General features: G+C 38.1%; 1 protein-coding gene across 1 annotated transcript; it reads right to left on the minus strand.

Annotated features, from left to right (window-relative positions):
- Positions 1 to 599: 599 nt before the first annotated feature.
- LOC127811329 (imidazole glycerol phosphate synthase hisHF, chloroplastic) lies at positions 600 to 21,757 on the minus strand. Its single transcript, XM_052351081.1, is given in 20 exon segments — positions 600 to 992; positions 1,295 to 1,461; positions 2,023 to 2,110; positions 2,112 to 2,129; positions 2,612 to 2,649; positions 4,158 to 4,245; positions 4,826 to 4,879; positions 4,973 to 5,081; positions 5,258 to 5,340; positions 5,458 to 5,520; positions 5,595 to 5,657; positions 7,940 to 8,035; positions 8,193 to 8,231; positions 8,311 to 8,366; positions 9,170 to 9,284; positions 9,395 to 9,564; positions 19,860 to 19,963; positions 20,530 to 20,624; positions 21,291 to 21,373; positions 21,540 to 21,757. Coding segments are annotated over 20 exon segments (1,770 nt in total). The 5' UTR covers positions 21,721 to 21,757; the 3' UTR covers positions 600 to 932.

A 21,757-nucleotide genomic window follows, 5' to 3' on the forward strand; every position in this document is an offset into this window, starting at 1 on the left:
AGAACATTTCGAGGTTCAGTGAAGTTTATACTGGAACAGGAGAGCTTATACATCACTGTGACAGTTGCTTCAACAGCCCTGACCCGCGCAATTTCATTTCCAGTCAAAATGTATGCCATCTTGCCCTGAAGTCTACTTAGCAGGCAAGTCGGTATTTTTCTCCACGCTGGATCCCTAGTGGTTGTAGATTCGTCTGTCATAATAACCTAAATGCTAAATCTTATTAGTTGTAGAGATCATTGACACTAGGTGTATAAGAAAAGCTTGTGGACATAAGCCACATCGACATTATAGCTACCACGGGATTTGTGAATTTCATTTCATACCTTAACAAAGGCTTAGCGAGCCTCCAGTTCCCAAATGTTTTCAACTCTGCAAGCAAGTTACTGGCAGAGGAAGAGAGGAACGCGTCCCTTGTGTTTCTGTCTTGGGAGGATTGAATCTGGACGATTTGACATGTTAAATTCTTCAGCTTGTATAATCGGCTTCTCTCTCTTTCCGTGAAAGAGGATTTTTCTCATCTATTTTATTTTGGTGGTTTTCTTTTCTGCACTGGGATTTTTATTATCGAGAGAGAGAGAGAGAGAGAGAGCGGCTGATAGAGGAATAGAAAATTATTCATTCTTGGTTTGTTTCAAGGATCATACTTATGAAGGGAACATCTACAAATATCACAAAATTCATAGGTTCGTGACAACTACAGCAACTGAAGTTCTTCCAACACCACTGTCAGCAACACTCAAAAGAGCCGAAAAAGAAAAGAAAAAAGAACTGCGTCCAACAGCTCTGTCAACAACCAAAGAGCCCAAAAGACAACATAAATTACCATAACGAGTTGCGGCAATAATCTCATAGGTTCTAAACCAGTTCCCAATGGGGTGGTGCAGCATTGTCTTCTTGTATCGAATGCTCGTCTGACCAAAAGATACAAATCATACTCTGACTTCTATCCCTTCTTTTAGCAAATGCTCTTTCACCGACTGAATGGGCACCTGCAACACCCAAAAAAATAAAATTTATATAAAAAAGAAAAGTTCACAAAAGCCAGGCATCTGGATTTCAGTTAGAACAACACACGTTATTCGACTTGTCTGCAAGATAATGAGACGCCATTATTGCTAAGAAGAAAATTAAACCAAAGGCCGGTAGAAAGGAAAGGGGGCAATGCTTTGATCAATCAGGCACAAATTGTATTACGGTAAGTGATTCCAGATGTATTCTAAAAAGTCAAGTGCAGCTTGAGTACATTAACAAAAGAAAAAAATTCTACATGATCATGAGGATTTAACATTACCTCCTTCCGGTGGAAAATGCCAGCAGCAAGGGCAGCAGAAGCATTTGTTTTAGTGAAAACCTCCGAGAAGTGTTCAACCACCCCTGCACCACTACTTGCAATCACGGGAATGGTCACAGCATCAGATATCAGCTTTATAAGATCTACATCAAATCCTTTGCCTTGCCCTGAAATGCATCAATTAAACAGCCTTAGAGATGAAGAACTTGGCTGCCAACAGAAGTGATGCAATTCAATTTATGGAATACAATAGTGCCACCATGACAAGATATGATGATCCCAGGAATCAACCCCTAAATGATCTTTATTGGCGCATCTGATGGATGGCTCAGAATAAGAGCACCAACTTCTTAAAACAGAGAAACAGGTATATAACATCAAGAAAATACCTGTTGAGTGAAAGCTAACTTTCATATCTTTAACTAGGCAGGAACCAAGATAACAAAAATAACCAATCAACAACACTCCTCAAAGAAGAAAAAAAAAAAAAAGACGACTCAAATCCTCATATTAAAGTAATTAAAGAAAATGAAATGAGAAAAAAATACACAGGATACATCTAAAACACTACATCCTCCTACACCCTGAATCTGCTTCTCTCATGTTTGAGGCCCCATCGCATGTATATTTCTTTTAACTGTCGTAAATAAAAGAATGAAGAAAAGGAAAATGAAAACTGATGTTCTGAAGGACAGCATGTAAGGGAAATTGTTTTCAAGAAGATTTACCATCACAGTCAATGCAGTTCAACAGTATTTCCCCTGCTCCCAACTCTTCAACAGCTTTTGCAAGTTCATAAGCTCCAATTTGTCGACCCTTCTCGGCCACCTTTGACCTGAAGAATTGGTAAGCAAATAATTATTTTCAATATTCTTGAAGTACAGTAAACTCCACCTGTGGAGTGTATAATCTCCTCAACATTTCTAGTGTTGAAGGTCAGCCAGCATAAAAAACTAGTCAGATCAAAACATCATGAATTCTAGAAGCTGTGGGGGAGGAAATAAAAACTAGCAATCTCTGGTGGAAGATCTTTGATCTTATTGAACACACCATATAGTGATGCCAATCTCATAAGTTCAAAATGGTGTAGCATCCTAGATGTTTTGGACACACATGCTCCTCACCCTTTCCACAATAATCTCTCTACAAACCTCGCCCATATTCCAATTGCCAATTTTCTATTGAACATGCAAGGTTTTAAAAATTATGGGACTCCATATTCCCATCTCATTTCTTCTTTCATGGCCAACTTGGGGATAAATACTTGACATTTATCCATAATTCGTGAAACAAATTAAGAAACCCTAAAAGACTTACTGTGCACTGATACCAGGCATATTCTTCTCCATTTGGACCTGAAATGAAAATAAAAATATAGTTAAGTTCATCATTTTCTTTTGATTCCAGGAAGTAACAAATTGCTAAGTAAGAAATGCAAGATTCTCTTGTTCTCTGTTTGTGGTTTGTCCTAAAGCAGAAACCTAAGGTACTTTAAGTGGCTGATTACTGGCCCTGCATTGGTTCATGCACTGATCCTCTAGCAAGCATAACTGCTTTGAAGGCCAAACTAAGAGCTTCACCTTAGTGTAGTTTGAAAGTGTTGATAAAGTAACAATACCACACCAAAACTTAATCCCACTAGGAAGTTGGAGAGCAAATTGTTGCTACAAGGACAAATTTAATTAGTTCTTCCACAATAAATCTTCATTATTATGATATTATCTGAAAAAATGGCTTGATAAAAAGACAGCCAAATATCAAATCTCATTATGCTGCACATGAAACATGTCCAAATCAAGGAATTATCTATTCCTGCAACTATCTCAATACCAGTTACATCACAGTGTCTCATCATGATGAGGGAATTTTATAGTCTGCACCTAGTAGTATGGACAGTCTGTAGGATAGTATATGCATGCTAGACATGCATTGGACACACTATGCCAAAATTTTTCTAAACTACAGAATATACCATGCCCAATTTGGACACGCTATGCCCAAATTGATGGAATGCAACTGCCTTTTCACTAGCATGTTGACTGTTAAACTATAAAATACACGTATATTTTTCTAAGAAAATAATATATATTCTAAATTTAATTAATGTTACCTTGCATTTTAAACTACAAGTAACTATGTATGCGTCTACCACATCCTCATTTCTTGCATCTTAGATGAGATATGGAGAGCATTCCAAATTATTTTGGGGCTATTGATATGTTGTGTCATGTACTCATAAAAAAAAGACTCTCATGTCTTGCATATTTTTTATTGTGTTTGTTGTTTACACGTCATATCATGCATGTGTCATAGTTCCCCATCTCCATAATTCTCAGATTCTTATTTAACAAGAACAAATGACCCAGAAGTCTAGTACTAGAAGTGGATTATTTTTTGTAAGAAATTAAATGAGAGAGCTGACAATTGGAGGAGGATTATGTTAGAGACAACACTTCAGGAGTCATTTTCAGATTTAAAATTCTCTTCTCAAAACCTTTCTCCCAATAGATCTCCTTTCAATCGCACAAAAGATTATTCAAACTTGTGGGTCCTAATTCTCTTATCATAAGTCCCAACCTCTTCAAAATTTTCCTGATAAAATGGCAAGCCTGAATTTATATTTCAACTTTCAACAGGTATGCAACTCAGCAATAAATTGGTTTACAAGGTAACTGGTAAGTGATGTAGGAAATTCTGAAAGCCTAATAGTGTCACCATGTTAGAATCAGAATTCTCCAAGAGATGAAAATTGACTCCTTCCTGGTTATAGACGAAGTATCAATGAATATTGGTGACAAGAATCTCTAGAGCAGAAAAATTCAAAATAACCAAAAAGAGAAGAAAATGGCATGGGTCTCCTTACCAGGGTTGCTTACTTTTATAACCTTAAACTCTACATCGTCGGGATTCTTCAAGTAAACCCTATGAGGATCAATGCTCACAACCACTGCCTGCAAGACAAAGAACAAAATCCACTTATTAGATTCAACAAGCTGCAATATGAGGTGGTTCTACTTTGTTAAGGGTCTTTGCTGTAGTACATTACCTGTGCCAGCACCAGCACCAACTGGGTGCATGCTACATAACAACCAGAAATGGATGCACAATGTGATATAAATATAAAAGTGACCTAACCCCGTAGAGAATCTATTTACTGCAATCAATTCTGTGCCCAGTTAATAAACATATTATTATTCGAGGGTGCATATGTGGTCTCAAAGCAGATTATTGCAATTTTAAAACAATTTATTCATAGACTTGACCAGTTTTTATTTGTCAGCAAGGAGAGATTTCTCTTTTCTTTTTATTTAATCTATCCTTTGCTCCCTCTTCAAGAGAATAACCTTATCTCCCCTTAAAAGAATAATAGGCTGACTAATATTTTAGTTATCTCGCCAGAAACCACCAGGTACATGTTTGATCAATTGTCCCTTAAGAATTTTTCTGTCTGTTGAATATGTTACAGAGAAAAAAGGGGGGACGTGCAGGCATATCAGTAAGAATAAAGTCTTTAACTTGGAGGAAAATCACCTGGTTCCCATAGACTCTGGAAATCTGTTCCAAGCTGCTTTTTCCAGTCTTTACCTAGAAAATGGTTATGAAAAATTAAATGGAGAAGTAAAAATTTAAGCAAACACAAGCATATGTGATTGTCAATTTGATAACAGCCTTTCATACTCCTGTTCTCAAATATTCTTCTGCTGCATAAACAGCATCACTTCCAATAGAAACCTTATCAGCACCTGACCTGAAATATTCAGAAGCAACTTCCAAACTCGAATAGTACCTGCATAAACATAAATGAAACTGAAAATCTCAAACTGCAGAAACTCAACTAATAAAACACAAATTCAGATTTTTATCATACAATCATTCTGGAAAATGGAATTGGATTTCAAAAGAACAGTTGTTGCAGAACCAGATGCTCCACCAGAATTTACCAGAAACAGTGTCTAAATTTACCTTCCATTTCCATCAGTAAAATCTCTGATACCCCCTCCAACTGTTAATGGTACAAAAACATTTTCTGATGTGCACCTCAACACCTACAAAGTAAACCAGCTAATTAACAGTTAGGAAAGGATAAACTAAAGTGTACTAACAGAATATATTACCATAGCATAATATATGAGTGTATTCACTGTAATGGCTATATGACAAACCTGCAGCATTGGTAAGTCGCCTAGAGGGAAGTTGCGAAAACCAGTAATATTCAGGAAACTGACCTGAATTGTAATGTTAAAGCTCAAACCCAGGTCAACACAATATTAACATCATATCTAACCAAAAAGGGGCATACCTCATCAGCCCCATCCTTGTAATACTCCCCAGCTAGATCCACTGGCTTGCCATGGTTTCTCACCTTTGGAAAAAATGATGATGACCATTACCACAAAAAAATGATAATAATAAAACAAAATCTATGCATGAGCAATGTGCATGATCACAATGTAAAATGTATAAAAAAAGGTTATGCATGTAGATGGAAGTGGTATCCATTGCAGCATGTAAAAAACACAACAGAGCATCAGACATGGCTTTCAAAATGCCACTCAAACACAAATTCAAAATACAATTGGTCCATCAGGGAGGTGGTCGCATGAGGCACATCAAACTAAACTAAATTTTATTATTACGACAGAACAACAACAACAACAACATATCCAGCCGTTATCCCATTATTATGACAGAACATGCGGTTTTATTCAAAAATGAGGTATTAGCATGGTAGACTCAGAAAACATGAAATCCTACATTTAAACCAGTTTCTATAAATAGAAATTTATAAGCAATGCAAATTTATGTACAATGTAAAAAGAAATTATATTGTCTTTGTCACTATTGAAAATTTCCCTCAATTATTGTTTACAAACGAAAAAATGTAGTGGAAAAAAAATTACATTATCAAATGTATAATTTATATTTAATCCAAAAAAATGTATACTTTTACAAAGATTGTTTTGGAAATACAGACAAAGACATAGAAGAATCATTATCTAGTAAATCTAGTTATGAAAATTATTATAGTTCTTTTTATGATGGCAAGAAAAGGAAAAAAAACATAATTGCCAACCATAATCTGTCACTGAATGAAATAGATTTTTCTTTACATGACAAATAGAATTCAGAATGAAGATTAACTACTTTCAATTTCTTAGCCTGGTGAAAAAACAAAAAGAAAACGTATTTGGCGTTAGCCATTATGGCTCATGAGATACTACTCTGGTGTTCACAGTGCCATAGTCTATTTTTCTACAGTTAACGGGATACTTAATTCAAACAGAGTGTGACTAAAAGGAGATGCGTTGGAAATGTAAATATGCTTCAAGGATTGGTTTGATGCCGAAGAAAAAGCACAATATGCAAAATCTCTAAAAGATTCATGCAATTCAAATGAAGAGAGCATACTAACTCAACCAGCAACCAAAATTAAATTTTGTACATTTGTAAATTGTAACTCTTCAATTGTCTAACATTTTGAGATAATAAAAATATTTTGAGGCATTATTTAGTATATAGCATTGTTTTAGTATGTTATTTGAAATTATGTACATTTTAATTTGTAAATTATAAGCTTGTAACTCTATTTGTCAATATTTTGACATATTATTTAGCATGCAGTATTGAGGGAAATCCCTAATGGCTATGGTTAGATTGCTCCTTTTTTACTAGGCAGTCATAGGTTCAAGTTGTAGAAACTAACTTTTTGAAAAGGAAGGCTAAGGCTGCTTACAAAGATGACCCTCCCCCAACTCGCGCAAATTAGTAAGCCTCTTGCACTAGGGACACCCCTTTATTTAGTGTATTGTATTATTTTAGATTTTGTACATTAAAAACTTTAAGTTTGTTACTCTTTATTTTTCTATTTTGTAATTTTGAGACAAACAGCCCACAATGGCTGATGGGTGCCTATGGACTGTTGCGTGCCATGTCCTTCAAAATCCAGGTATGTCCCAGCACCACCAACACTGTAGGGGCAAGGGGGCCCCTTGTCAAACAGTTTGTGCAGGCCCTGCATGGGCCTTTTGACACACTTATATAGTGGATATTATTCTGTAGTACTATTGTGCACAATTCTGCGCCCACTTCCTACTTTTCTTTGAGCTGCTGTGTACCTTTTCTTTGTCAGTAATGTTTTTCCTTTTAGGAGGGTTAATGGATCAAAAATAAAATATGAAGTGCAGATCAGTAAATAAGACACAGATTCAACATGATTTGAACACATAAAAGACAGCAATTTTCTAAATGAGAACATATTGAATAGATAGATGATGATCAATAAATTTTGTAAGAAATCATTTTTCAGATTCGATGTTACTAGAAAATAGTGTGAAATAGAAAGTCCTAATATCTACTGTATCTTCATTGGCAAACAAATTAAGGTTTTGTGTTTTAGGATTCAACAAAATTTCATGGATAAATCCAGATGAATTTACTTTTATAAATATGTAGTTGAAAAGTTTTTAGGCATTTCATCTGTGTCTAACCAATGATATTATGTTATTGTTTCTAAAAAAAAGTTTCATTAAAAGAAAAACTAGGGAATATTTTGATGCATGACTAACATCCACCAGAGAGTGACAAAATGGTTGGAGTAAACATCATTCAAACATGTAATGGATTAAGAACTGTAATTTTCTGTACCTCATTTTTTGTTTGCTCCCTGACATCATATTGGTCACCCTTTGTAACAACAAGGTCACCATTATCGTTTGTCCTCACGTCAAGACAAGCAATTACCTGAGCAGATGCAAAATCATTGAAGTCAGCCTCCAATGTTAGCAGATAAATAGAAAGGAAATAATCACAAGCCATTATAATGGTAGGTGCTAAAACTAGTACATGTGATATGCATAAAATCTTAAGATAATACTCAGAGTCCAAATACTAGATTTACCCTCTTTGCAAGTTTTGAAGCCTTCCCTCCCATTGGCTTCTGTCTTCACATGAATCATACTGTTAGATAGTTAAGTTGAGAATACAAGGGAGATTAACTTGAGAAATTTAGAAGCTACCTTTGGTGCATAGGACTTTGGATACAAAAACCTTCTTAATATAGAAAGGCCAACATCTGAAACATTCATATTGAGGGTTAAAGAATACAAAATAATCATAGCTGATCTTTGTGATGAAAATATGGATTACTAAAACATATAATTGTTGATTTCACTGATTAATAAACAACAACATATTCAGCCTTTATCCCACTATGTGGGGTCGGTACATGAATTCAAGACTTCCATGTATTTCTGTCTTTTGTCATATCTTCATTTAAATCCATACACTTCATATCGAACTTTAATGTCTCTCCCAAAGTCTTCTTGGGTCTGCCTCTACCTCTTTTTTTGACTAATTGTTCCATTTCATCAACTCTCCTCACAGGAGCATCTCTTGGTCTCCTTCTCACATGACCAAACCATCTTAGTCTAGTGTGAAAACAGATCAGCACATGTAAAATTAAATGCAACAGGAAGCTAAAAAAGTAAGCGCAGAGACATACTCAACTCAACTATCTTTTTGTTACTGAATTCCAGTAAAATGTGCTTTTACAAAGGAGGCACAATACAAATCCTTTTAAAGGGGCCAGCTGAAAAGCTTTAGTTTCATAGTAGTTGTGCTCATGGTGGCTGGGGATGGGGGCTATACATGTAGGGGCCTTTAGTGAATGTACTAGAAGTTAGGGGCAGCTCTTAATAATTGAAGGACATAAGAAGAAAAACTAGTTAAGCTAAAAGGATGTTTGGAGATTACTGCCCCTCCCTGCCATGCAGAACCACCATAGTTTATAGCCAACAGAGAAATTCAATTTCACAAACAGGATTGTCTGAAGGAAAGGTTTAAGAAAAAGAAGAAAGAAGGACAAAACACACTTGCCTCCACTTTTCTCAGGATGAAACTGAACTGCATGCACATTTCCTCTTCTAACAGATGCTATGAAATTGTCACCATAGTTGCAGGTAGATGAAACCCATTCTTTGTTGTCATCTGACTAGAAGGAAATATGAGCAAACTTAGATAAGTGACTTACAAATTAGAAAAAAAAAAAAGCACCTTAGCAGTATGAAATCTCAACAACTGAAAAGAAAGCAGAAAATATACTGGCATGGCTCGATAAGAGTGAACAAAGTAGACATGACGATTTTGAATATCATCCAAAATTTCAGAATCTTGTGTGATTTGCAGCCCATTCCAGCCAATATGAGGTACTCTGATTCCATTAGATGAGTCAAAGCGCCCGACCTCACCAGGAATCAAGCCAAGACCTTCCACTATAAATACTTATGTGTCAGTTAACTTGCTGGAGGAACAAATTAATCAAACATGCTAACTTCAAATCCAGGAAAAAATTCACATGCATAAAGAATTGACAAAAAAAATAATACTCTGTCAAAAGCAGTAAATACATTGAAAAAAAAAATCAAGTTGGCACCTTCTGACCAAAAGATCCTGAGAGAAGATCTCTATTAGAATCAAGGAAAGGTGGGCCAGAAGAAACGCATACTGTTAAAAATGCAGGCAAAAGGTAAAACTATGAGACCCTGGCTCAATCACAGCCAATTTGTGTAGTAGAACAGTCACCCAATCACAAACTTGTATGCTTAAGGCATATAAGGGAAATAGATGTAGTAATGAATGAACTATAATTTAATTCCATAAAGATGGTTCAACCCACCAGTCAAACTTATGATCCATGAGCAGTACCTCTCTGGTTTCATTTCCAATTCTGTTCTATGACTGGTGAGAAAGACAAAAACCAACTCTTTCAATGGGCAGCCTTCTTTTTGGAAGAGAAAAGGCTTGAAAGATGCAAAAAGGGATGCCCTGGGTTAACACATTTAAAAAGAATGGGGCCAGAAGTGGAGCTTTTTTCTAAATGACGGATGGAGAGCAGAGGATCATATACATATACAAGTCGTCAATCATATCTCGTCATCCTTCCATACAAGAAGAAACAATTTTAAGAGAAAGAACTCTTAAGAGGAATTCTAATAGAATTTGCAGCTCCTTTATATTTCTGACTGCAAATTTACAGCTGCTTCACTTCTCTTCCAAGAAGGCTCTTTACATTTCTCTCCTCCCATTAAGCCTTATCCTTTATCAAACACTAACTATGATGACAGTGAAAAGGACAAAATAGATGGTAACTTCAGTGATGATAAATAATAGTTTACAAGTATCAATGACAAAAATAGTTGCAGAAACCATACATATTACTACAATATTTTTCTGCCCAGCAGCACCAAGCATATTAGAAAACTTAAGCTCAACACCCAGGGATTAGAAGATAATTGTCATGACCCTAGGAGCAATAGAGGGGTATTATTGTAATGGGGTTATAATAGTTTTTTAGGAGATATTTTGCAAATTGTTAGGAACACATGGGTACTGTTAGGAAATCAGTTAGCAGATAGCTATGCCTATAAAAAGGCTGCTTGTAAGAAGATGGATATCATGTGTGAAATGAAATGGAATTCCTTCCTTTCTAATTCTTCCCCCCTTTTCTACTGATTTCTCTCCCTCCTTCAATTCTGATTTCTCCCCCTAACTCCAATCACAACCCTAGGTAACACTAGGAATGTGATAAATGGATATCAGAGCAAGGTGATCCTCAGCGGTGATTCTAAAAAACTCACTGTAGTTCGGTTTGGAATTTTGAAGGTAAACTTAGAGGTGAGTCGATTGTTTCTTGGTTGTGATTTCAGAAATTTTAGCAGCTGATTTAGGCAGAACAAAGGGGCTGGATCTCAGCTACTGTGTTGCGATTAAGGTGAATTAGGAAGGTGTTGGCAGATGGATTTATTAGTTGATTTATTTCATTAATGTTTTTGAGTTGTTATAATCTAGTAGGGGTCCTAATTTATAGGAGAGTAATCAACTCCTATACATTAGGAGAATTGTTAGGAGGTTGAATAGTCTTAGAATTCTTCAAGGATTAGGAGTGTGTGTTATAAGTAAGATTGTATTCATTAGTTTTATATATGAAAGATTAATTCTTATTCTTTCACATGGTATCAGAGCCAGTTGTCTAGGGTTTTATTTTTTACCCTGTTTGGCCTTCAGCCGCCCAGCCATAGCCGCCTCTTCCCATCATTGCTGATCGGCTGCCGCGCGCCGCCCAGTGCCATCACGTCTCCTGCCGCCTTCTTCTCCTCTCTCTGTTTCCATCTTCAACCTTGATTGCTGCGCCGTTCTCTTTCGCTGCCACCAGATCTAAAGCAGCAACTGCTGCCTCCAGCCAACCCTATCTTCAGCCTTGATTTTTTGCTTCTCTGTTCATCCACTCGGCCTTAATTGCCGCCCCTATCTTCAGCCTTGATCGCTGCAAGTTGTCTCTAGCAAAGGAATGGCAGAAAACTCAAATTCCAGCAGGAACGGTGGAGAAGCAGCCACTAAAAATTATGTAGCAGGTGTTAGTTCGAATGCTGGTACCGGTTTTGGGGCAGGAGTAAGTGAGCTTCCAGGAATGCTACTACCCTATCTATTGGATGGTAAAAACTACCTCCAATGGGTGCAGCTAGTTCAAACTTTTCTCAAAGGTAGAGGAAAACTCAGCCATCTTACTTCTCTTCCTTCCTCAGGCAGCAACTGATCCCAATTTCCAGGTATGGGATATAGAGGATTCTCTTATTATGTTGTGGCTATGGAATGCCATGCAACCTGATGTAAGTAGGAATTATATGTTTCTAAGTACTCCTAGGGAAATCTAGGAAGTAGCTAAACAAACCTACTCTAAAGTGCAAGATGCATCAGTTATATATGAAGTTAAAACCAAGATAAGTAGTACTAAACAAGGGAGGATGACTGTTACGGAGTACTACAATAGCATGAATGGCTTATGGTTAGTATTGGATCAATACCAAAAAATTAAGATGGTGTGCATTGCTGATGCTGCAACCCTTAATAAGATCATGGAAATGGATAGAATTGTTGAATTTTTGACTGGCCTTAACTCGGTTTTTGATCAAGTAAGGGTGCAGATTCTTTGCCGAGAGAAATTACCCTCACTCAATGAGGTATTTGCAATGGTAAGAAGTGAGGAAAACAGGCGGGCAGTGATGCTGCAAGGGGCATTCACTGATGGATCAGCTTTAGTGTCAAACAAAGGAGAATGATCAAGACAAAGAGGTGGAAAATCAGGGGCACAAGGGCGGCCTAACAACAGAGAGGGACTTTGGTGTACATATTGCAAAAAATCTCGACGTACCCGAGATAATTGCTTCAAGCTCCACAGAAAAGAAGCAGTCCTAAGCAAAATGGGAGGATTCCCAAGCACAGCTACTCAGCCTAGCACTCAATCCTATCTATCACACAAGGGACAAGAAGAGGATGGAACTATGGAAAAGCTGGAAGAAAATTTTAGTTCAGATCTCACTCTTCTCAACAGTGAGGAAATCAACAAACTGAAATCTTTTTTGAAGACCATACAAGATGATGGCAGTTGTTCCTTGGCTCATCAAGACTCCTCCAGTAAGCCCTCAGGTAAATTTGCTTATTCTGTAATTTTTCCAGCATCAAACACTGATAGGAATGATACTTGGATCTTAGATTCCGGAGCTACAGACCATATGACACCTAACTCCCATGTGTTTACTACCTATCAACCCCTTAAGACCACAAAACAAATCTGCATTGCTGATGGCAAAACAGTCCCTATAATCGGACATGGCAGTGTTTATCTAAGCCCAAACATAACCCTTAATCATGTTCTTCATGTGCCCCAATTATCAGCCAACCTCCTCTCTATCTCTCAACTCACAAGAAACCTACATTGCTATGCTGTTTTTTCTACTAATGTGTGTGAGTTTCAGGCAATGAAAACCGGGAGGAGGATTGGGGCTGCTAGGGAAACAAATGGGCTGTATTGCTTGACAAGGAAAGCAACAAAGAACCAGCAACCAGTGGCTTGCTCCTCTCAAATTACAGCCAACTATCACCAAATCTGGCTGCATCACTACTGGTTGGGTCACCCACCATTTTCTTTATTGAAATCTATGTTTCCTACTTTATTTCTTTCTTTAGATCCTAGTACTCTTCATTGTGATGTATGTGTTATATCCAAACAACATCGTGTGCCTTACTCAATTAGCAATAAACTCCATTCTATTCCATTTGCATTAATTCATTTGATGTATGGGGTCCTTGCAAAATTCCTACCTATTCTAGGGCACGTTGGTTTATCTCATTTATTGATTATTATACTTGGATGACGTGGGTTTTTTTGCTAAAAGACAAAGCAGCTATCCAAACAGTCTTACCAAACTTCTGTAAAATGATAATGACTTAATTTGAAACTCCCATAAAGAAATTTCGAACCGACAATGCTCGAGATTATTTTAACTCTTATATGAACCACTTTTTCCTACAAGAAGGGATTGTCCATGAATCTTCCTATGTGGATACTCCACAACAAAATGGAGTAGCTGAAAGGAAGATAAGACATCTCTTTAATATAGCTCGAGCATTGCTTCACCATCATACCGTTCCTAAAATCTTTTGGGGGGAGACTGTCCTTATGGCCACATTTCTTATTAACCGCATGCCTACCAAAGTTCTAAACCAACAAAGTCCTCTTTCTTGCCTCACTACTCACTTTCCTGACTCTAATTTCCACACCACTCTTCCTCTCTTAGAGTATTTGGGTGTGTTTCCTTCGTTCATATTTCCAAATCCTCTTGGGATAAGCTTGATCCAAGAGCTGTGAAGTGTGTCTTTCTTGGGTATTCCCCCACACAAAAAGGATATAAATGCTATCATCCCCCACTCGAAAGCTCTATGTCTCTAAGGATGTCACATTTGTCAAGACTACTCCATTCTTTGGCTCTACCAAAGCTGGTCACCAGGGGGAGACTTCCTATGGTGATCCGAGTGACATCTTCTTGCCTCTACCATCTTCCCAATCCACTCTTCAGCTTAATGTTGATCCTCATTTGGTCTCCAGTCAACCTAGTCATGCCTCTAATCCTGACCCTACAGCCAATCCATCTCCCCAGCACTCAAACAGCCTTAACCATGGTGATGATCAGGCCAAATTTGATGAGCATGAAGCTTGTCAGCAGCTGTAAGGAAGATACAAGGGGTCTCCCTATGTATATAAACGAAAACAGCCAAGCCTAGAAGACCAGCAAGCTCCAAACTCCTCTCCCATTCAAAGCCAGGATCACATGCAGACAATACCTCCGGCCTCTATCAACCAAATCCTTGATGATATCGACCTTCCCATAGCTCTTAGGAAGGGAGTTAGAAGCTGCACCACCCAACACCCAATGGCCAATTACCGATCCTATCATCGCCTCTCCCAAAATCAGTAACTGAGGCTCTAAAAAAATCAGAATTGGAAGCTTGCCATGCTTGAGGAAATGAGGGCTTTAAAAAGGAACCATACATGGGATATTGTGGACAGACCTAAGGGGGTTAATCCAATAGAGTGTAGATGGGTTTTTAATATCAAGTATAAGGCCGATGGGACACTTGAGAGATATAAGGCAAGGCTAGTAGCTAAAGGCTACACTTAATCATATGGGATTGACTACCTAGAGACGTTTGCACCAGTGGCAAAAATGACCACAGTTCGTATTCTCCTGTCATTGGCAGCCTCATTTGGGTGGAATTTACAACAACTAGATGTTAAAAATGCGTTTCTCCATGGAGATTTAGAAGAGGAAGTGTTTATGGATTTACCACAAGGATTTCATGAGGGACTCAGTGGGAAGGTATGTCGGCTAAATAAGGCTTTATATGGGCTCAAACAATCCCCTAGGGCTTGGTTTGGGCGGTTATCTAAAGCAATGCACACTATCGGTTACAGTCAAAGCAGGGGGGACCATACCTTATTCATCAAACACTCGACAAGAGGAAAGGTTACTGTGCTTCTAGTATATGTGGATGACATGATAGTAACCGGCAATGATGAAGGAGAATTGGCAAAACTTAAAGAAAAGGCTAGCTAAGGAATTTGAAATCAAAGACCTAGGTGTGCTCAAGTATTTTTTGGGAATTGAAGTAGCTTATTCTAAGGCAGGTATTTTTCTCTCTCAAAAGGAAATATGTGCTTGATTTATTGGCTGAAACAAAATTGGTTGGAGGAAAAGGGGCAAAAATTCCTATTGAACCTAATTGCAAGCTATGGAACAACCCTACTAGCAAGTCTATAGACAAAGGAAGGTATCAGCAACTAGTTGGAAGATTGATATACCTCTCTCACACAAGACCAGATATTGCCTTTCCTGTCAGTTTAGTAAGTCAATTCATGCACAGCCCAACTGAGGAGCATATGCTAGCGGTTAGAAAAATCTTGTGTTATCTCAAGGCTACTCTAGGTAAAGGGATCCTATTCAAAGTAAGAAATAAATTGAACATTCAAGGTTTTTTAGATGCAGATTATGCAGGGTCCATGACTGATAGAAGATCTACAAGTGGCTACTGTGTATTCTTAGGAGGGAATATGGTGTCTGAAGAAGCAAGATGCAAAGTGTTGTGGCAAAATCAAGTGCAGAGGCAGAATTTAGGGCTATGGCCCTTGCTCTATGTGAAATTCTATGGCTACAAATTGTTCTTGATGATCTAAGAATTTCAGTCCAAGACACAGTTAAGTTGTGGTGATAACCAGTCAACAATCAGTATAGCACATAATCTGATCCAACATGACCGGACTAAGCATGTTGAGATATACAGGCACTTCATAAAAGAGAAGTTGGAAGCTGGACTCATTCACCTACCATATGTTCCATCAAAGGAACAAGTTGCTGATATATTAACAAAAGGGTTGCCAGTAAAAAGATTTGAAGATCTAGTAAGCAAGCTAGGAATGTGGAACATCCATTCTCCAGCTTGATGAGGAGTGTTGGCAGATGGATTTATTAATTGATTTATTTCATTAATGTTTTTGAGTTGTTAAAATCTAGTAGGGGTCCTAATATATAGGAGAGTAATCAACTCCTATACATTAGGAGAATTGTTAAGAGGTTGAATAGTCTTAGAATTCTTGAAGGATTAGTAGCGTGTGTTATAAGTAAGATTGTATTCATTAGTTTTATATATGAAAGACTAATTCTTATTCTTTCACAGAAGGTGATCTTAGAAAAAGAATTTAGGCGATCTTGGAAACAGCTCGCAGGCGACTGCTAACCAAGCGATCTTAATAAGAGTCCAAGTCGAATTTGTAGGCAATCCAGAGCTGAAGCACATCCAAAGCAACTAATCCAAGAGGCGAGTTCTTTCGATCAATTATAGACTCGGAATTGAAGGAGCAACAGAAGCGTGGTGGGATTCCGTGATTGTTGATCATCGACGATAGCTGTGTCTTGGCGAATTCAATCAGGCAAGCTTTGCTGTGATTCCAAGAAGATTACAACAAAGCCAGTGGTCCTCTGACCATTGGATGGTGATCAGGTGAGGCGAGCGCGAGCAAGCAAGTCCAACCCAGATGGTGAGAAGCGATTTTGGGTGAGGCGAGCGCGAATTCAATCAGGTGTGTTACAGGTGCTGCCGCTTTGATTGGTCGACCATTCTGACCCAGACGATGAGAAGCGAATCTGGGTGACTTCTTAAACCCATCGCAATTGCTATCAAATTTTGGAAATACCAGGCGAGAGCAAATCCTTGGTAGCCGACTCCTTTTGCTTGAGTTAATTGAGTGGACCTGCTTCAGTTGCTTCACCTTTCTTCCTCCTTTACCGAAACGAAAACAAAGCAGTCAAACCGACTCTCAAATGAGCTCCCAATGGTTTATTCATTTGACCATGTACTAGAGCTACTTCAGCGAGGAGTGCTGTTGTGACGCTCTAGAATTGAAGGCGAAGCAGATCCAGATCTCGACTGATTTCGTTTGAGATGGATTAAGTCTGGGCGACTTCTTGAAGCAATGGTTGAGGTTGATCCGGGTGCGTTTGCTGAACTAAATCCTGACGACTGTCACAGCAATTGTTGAAGCAGAATAGGTGCTGAATTTTAGAACTAGAATAAATTTCCAAAGAGATTCTTAGAAGTTGATCAAGAGGTTGTTACAAAGGAAGATTTTCAAAGAAAATTAAACTGTGGAGATGGCCGCAAGACTTAGTGGAAGTGCACAGTCAAGGGAGAAAACACTTAAGGAGGAATGGGTCGCAACAAGAAATGAATTCGATAACCTCAAACGAAAGGTGGACGACTTGATGATTCTATTCTCACAAAAATTTCAGGTTAGTGTTCCCGTTGAATGCTCCTCTAAGGAGTACTTGGCTTCCCTAAATCAACTTAGAGGTGAATTCAATAACCTAATGCAAGAAGGATCAGTCATGGATTATAAGGTCAAATGTGAGGAATTGAAAGCGCTGATGCTTAATTTTCAACCAACCTTGAAGGAATTTTACTTTGTGTTGAAATTCATTAATGGTCTTAACGATGTGTTAAGACCTATTGTGAGAATGATGTGTCCTACCACAGTAGAACAAGCAATGGAGAGGGCAGGCTTCATGAAACAGCATTGGAAGCCATGTCTAGAAAGCACTAGTGACAACCTAACAGTTATGTTAAGAGCAACCAACAGATTAGAGGTATTCCTAAGACTACTAAGATTCGGACTAATTGTTGCAAGAAGTGAGGATAAACCTAAGATGGAGTAGGTTATTCAAGATGACAAGGGAGAAAGGGCAGCTACTGAAGGAATTATTAAGGCTCCAATAGAGGAGAAAGATGTTGAAATGAATCTTGCTTCAATTGCCAAGAAATCTGAAGGACGGCCAATAAATCATGATAAAGTAGCATGAGAACAAAACATTGATTCATTGGTGATGCTGGCTAATAGTCAGGCTGGAGATGGACTGAACTAGGATCCAGATCCAATAGAAAGGGCTGGAGTTTCTTTAGATCATACTGGCCAAGTTGGTACCTACTTTATCTCTGCATTGGAAATTGATGATGAGTGCCAAAGATTGATGAAAAAGTTGATAGGTACAACTTTAGGGTTGTCTTCTTTCCACAATTAAATAGGGGTACTATCAAATTTTTTATTCAAGGGGGAGACAAGATTGAGCTTGGCCACAAGCTGCAATTACCCCTTGTGAATTGGTTTGTTGCAAACCAAAAATCATCCCCCACACGTTATGAAGTATCAAATGTTTACTCTAGAGCAATTTGGTATGGGGCAAGAATAAAGTCAAGCATAAGCAGAAGGTGGCAGAGCTTTTGTCTTAGCTGGGCTCTTTGCATCCTTCGTCATCCAAGAAAAAGTCAAAAAGGGTGGTAATAAGACGACAACTTCGACAGGAATTCAATCTTACAGAAGTGATTGTAAGTAGGTTGCGGCAGAAGGACTAAGGTTCTGTGCAATTGCAAACAAGGACTTTCTGAGGCTACTAAGTGCCCTTCTTACTAACAGACTTACACGCAAGGCATTTGATGAATTGTCAAAGCTCTTCAGTTATTTAAGAGTGTGGAAAAATGAGAACTATGTGTTTGTTGATGCCATAATGCTGCCAACTGGGGGATATCATAGTGATTACCAATCAATTCCTTCAGGTACTGTTCAGGTCAGTCTTACCCTGGAGATAATAATTCAGCATTCTCCTATGGATATCGGACCATTTAGATATGATGAAAGTACTAGTGTACTAGTTTGTTCTAGAGGAGGAGATGGCTTACTGGAAGAATGCATGGAACTAGTTGTTGAGTTGTTCGAGTAGAACATTAGGGCTCAACAGAGGAACTGCCATGCAATTAGGAAGATGTTGAGAGAAAAGGTTGTTGCTGGACCACTAATTGCTACCATGTATTGGCATAGTTCATGTATGAAGACCCAAGACATTACTGGAACTTACAAATCAATGGGAAAAGAGAGCATTTGCATGGAGGTGCGAAGACAACATTTTACAAGTGCAGGAAAAGCAAAAGAGAAGGAACATAAAGGCAAAGGGGAATGGACCTAGAAGGAGAAAGAAAGAGAGAAATTAAACAAACAGTGAGAATGGGAATTGGATGAAGAAACAACGACTCCGAGGTAGTAAGTTCCTTGAGGACAAGAAACCTTTTAAGACGGGGGGAATTGTCATAACCCTATGAGCAATAGAGGGGTATTATTGTAATAGGGTTATAATAGTTTGTTAGGAGATATTTTGCAAGTTGTTAGGAACACATGGTTGCTATTAATAAATCAATTAGCAGCTAGCTATGCCTATAAAAAGGCTACTTGTAAGAGGATGGATATCATGTGTGAAATGAAAGGGAATTCATTCCTTTCTAATTCTCTCTATCCCTCTCTCAGTTGTCTCTAATTCTCCCTCCCTTTTCTGCTGATTTCTATCCCTCCTTCAATTCTTCAATTTTGATTTCTCCCCCTAATTCCAATCACAACCCTAAGTAACCCTAGGAATGTGACAATAATGTCTTCCAGTACGCAATCCAATAGAATATTTCTTTTTACCTAGGTTTAAGCAAACAAATAGAACACAGAATTACTCAGGTATTAACATATATGAGCATGAAGTATACCAGTTTTCCATAATTACGTTTTAAAGTCTAGGGAAAAAGCTTGAGGCAAACAAATGTAGAAGGAATTAATTTGATAAGGTGGCAAGGATCGTGAAGATACCTGGTCCATTCTCCTCACTTGACTCAAAAAGTAGCTGCAATCCAAGACAAATGCCCAAAAATGGGCGGTCATTCTTAATGTAAGAACATAGTGCATCAGCCATCCTGCAATAAACTTCTATAAATGAACTTCCCTATGAGTGAGGTCTCATACAAATTCATGCAAACTACTGCAGCTAAAGCAACAAGAATGCCAGGATTGCAAAGCATAAGAATTGCTTCTTGAAACGTGATTGACCAATAACAGTATTGTACTCAATTCAATACACCTCAAAATATGTAATAGTGAACAGCAAAAAACGCCACAAACTATACACTTTGAAAACATAACACTCCACAAAAATCTTCTCCTTTGCTGAATCAGAGTAGTTATAGTGCATCACATTCATTTTCCAGATAATTGCAATGAATTTTAAGCCACTAGCCCAAGTTCAACCTCCAAGTGACTCTTAACAATCCAAATTTTAAAGAATCTCTTTTGGTGGGACTTCAGCCCTCACAGGATAACGTTTATTATTTTGCAGACATAATGAGACAGTTTCTAATAACTCCCAGATTGTAATTCACAGTGCCACATGTTAGAAAATGATAAAATACCAATCTTTACTTTGATAATCTTTTTAAAAGAAATGGAATTGACCCCATTAGTGTTACAGATAAAGCGAGCCTACCCTTTCTTGGTTAGCACATCCATGGCAGCAGCAAATGCCCCAACCCCAGGGAAAATAAGCCGTTCTGCATTGAGAATATCCTCTGGTTTTTCCACCTAGAAAAAAAATTAAAAATAAGAAATAATGAATGGAAGGACAAAGCCACAAAATTAATTCAATACGAGTTATATGAAAAAACATATCTTCTAGGAAGGTGTTGTTTTGCATTGACGCCAACAACACTTTGCATACACCTCTGAATACATATTGTACACCCATCCAGATGTATGTCCTATTACTATCAACTTTTCTAAAACTAACACCTCCTATGTACATTTTAGGAACACCTGTCACACCCCTCTCTATTATGGAAACATGTGCACCTATCACTTAAAGTTAAACAAATTAGAACCACATTACAAGTTTAAGAGAATATGATAACAACCAATAAACAAGAAACAAAATAATTTTTATTACTTTTTACCTTTTCTGCAACCTAACACGGTAACACCTCCGACACACATTGGAGACCCATCTATTTATCATGGAAACATGTAAAATCTATCACTTAGACCAACCCTCTTATTTCTTAAACAGTTGCTACTGATGGCTTGACTCTTTCTCTACCTCTCTCTCTCTCATATTTTTGACTCTTTTATTTTGTACATCACCAGAAGCATCACTCAAGGTCGCCTTCTCTTCCCTTCCGCCCGTTTCTATAGCATTTAAGCACATTAAAGCTAGAAGAAACTAAAAAGACAGCAAGAGGCGAAGAAACTTACATCTTTAATGTCAAAGCCGAGAAACCGGATCGCATTTCTGACGCTCCGGACGTTGCCAGCGCCGTAGTCAAGCAAGGTCACCACTGCGAACACCGAATGCAAACAGTCAAACAGCGTTCAACTACAGCACTCCAAAGTGAACAATACACCCACACACATATACACACGCTCATATCCGCACAAGTGCGCGTTTGCCTATTATATGTTCGACAGAATTTCTCAACGAAAAGATAGTACGAGAGAGGATACCGGAATCAGCGCCGCCGCCGGCGGAGGCGCGAATTTTCAAGCTGGAGCTCGGTTTGAGTTGGAGAGAGTTTCTCTTGAAATAATGGTGCACAAAATGTGGAGATTGATCAGAGGAGAGGGAAGAAGAGGATGAAATCAGAGACCAGATCCGACGAGAGGAAGGAAACGTTGCTGCCTCCATTGTGCGCACGCCCACTTTCTCTGTTCCGCGCGCAGCC

The sequence above is a fragment of the Diospyros lotus genome, chromosome 10, assembly GCF_014633365.1.
Source record: "Diospyros lotus cultivar Yz01 chromosome 10, ASM1463336v1, whole genome shotgun sequence".
NCBI classification, from domain to species: Eukaryota; Viridiplantae; Streptophyta; class Magnoliopsida; order Ericales; family Ebenaceae; genus Diospyros; species Diospyros lotus.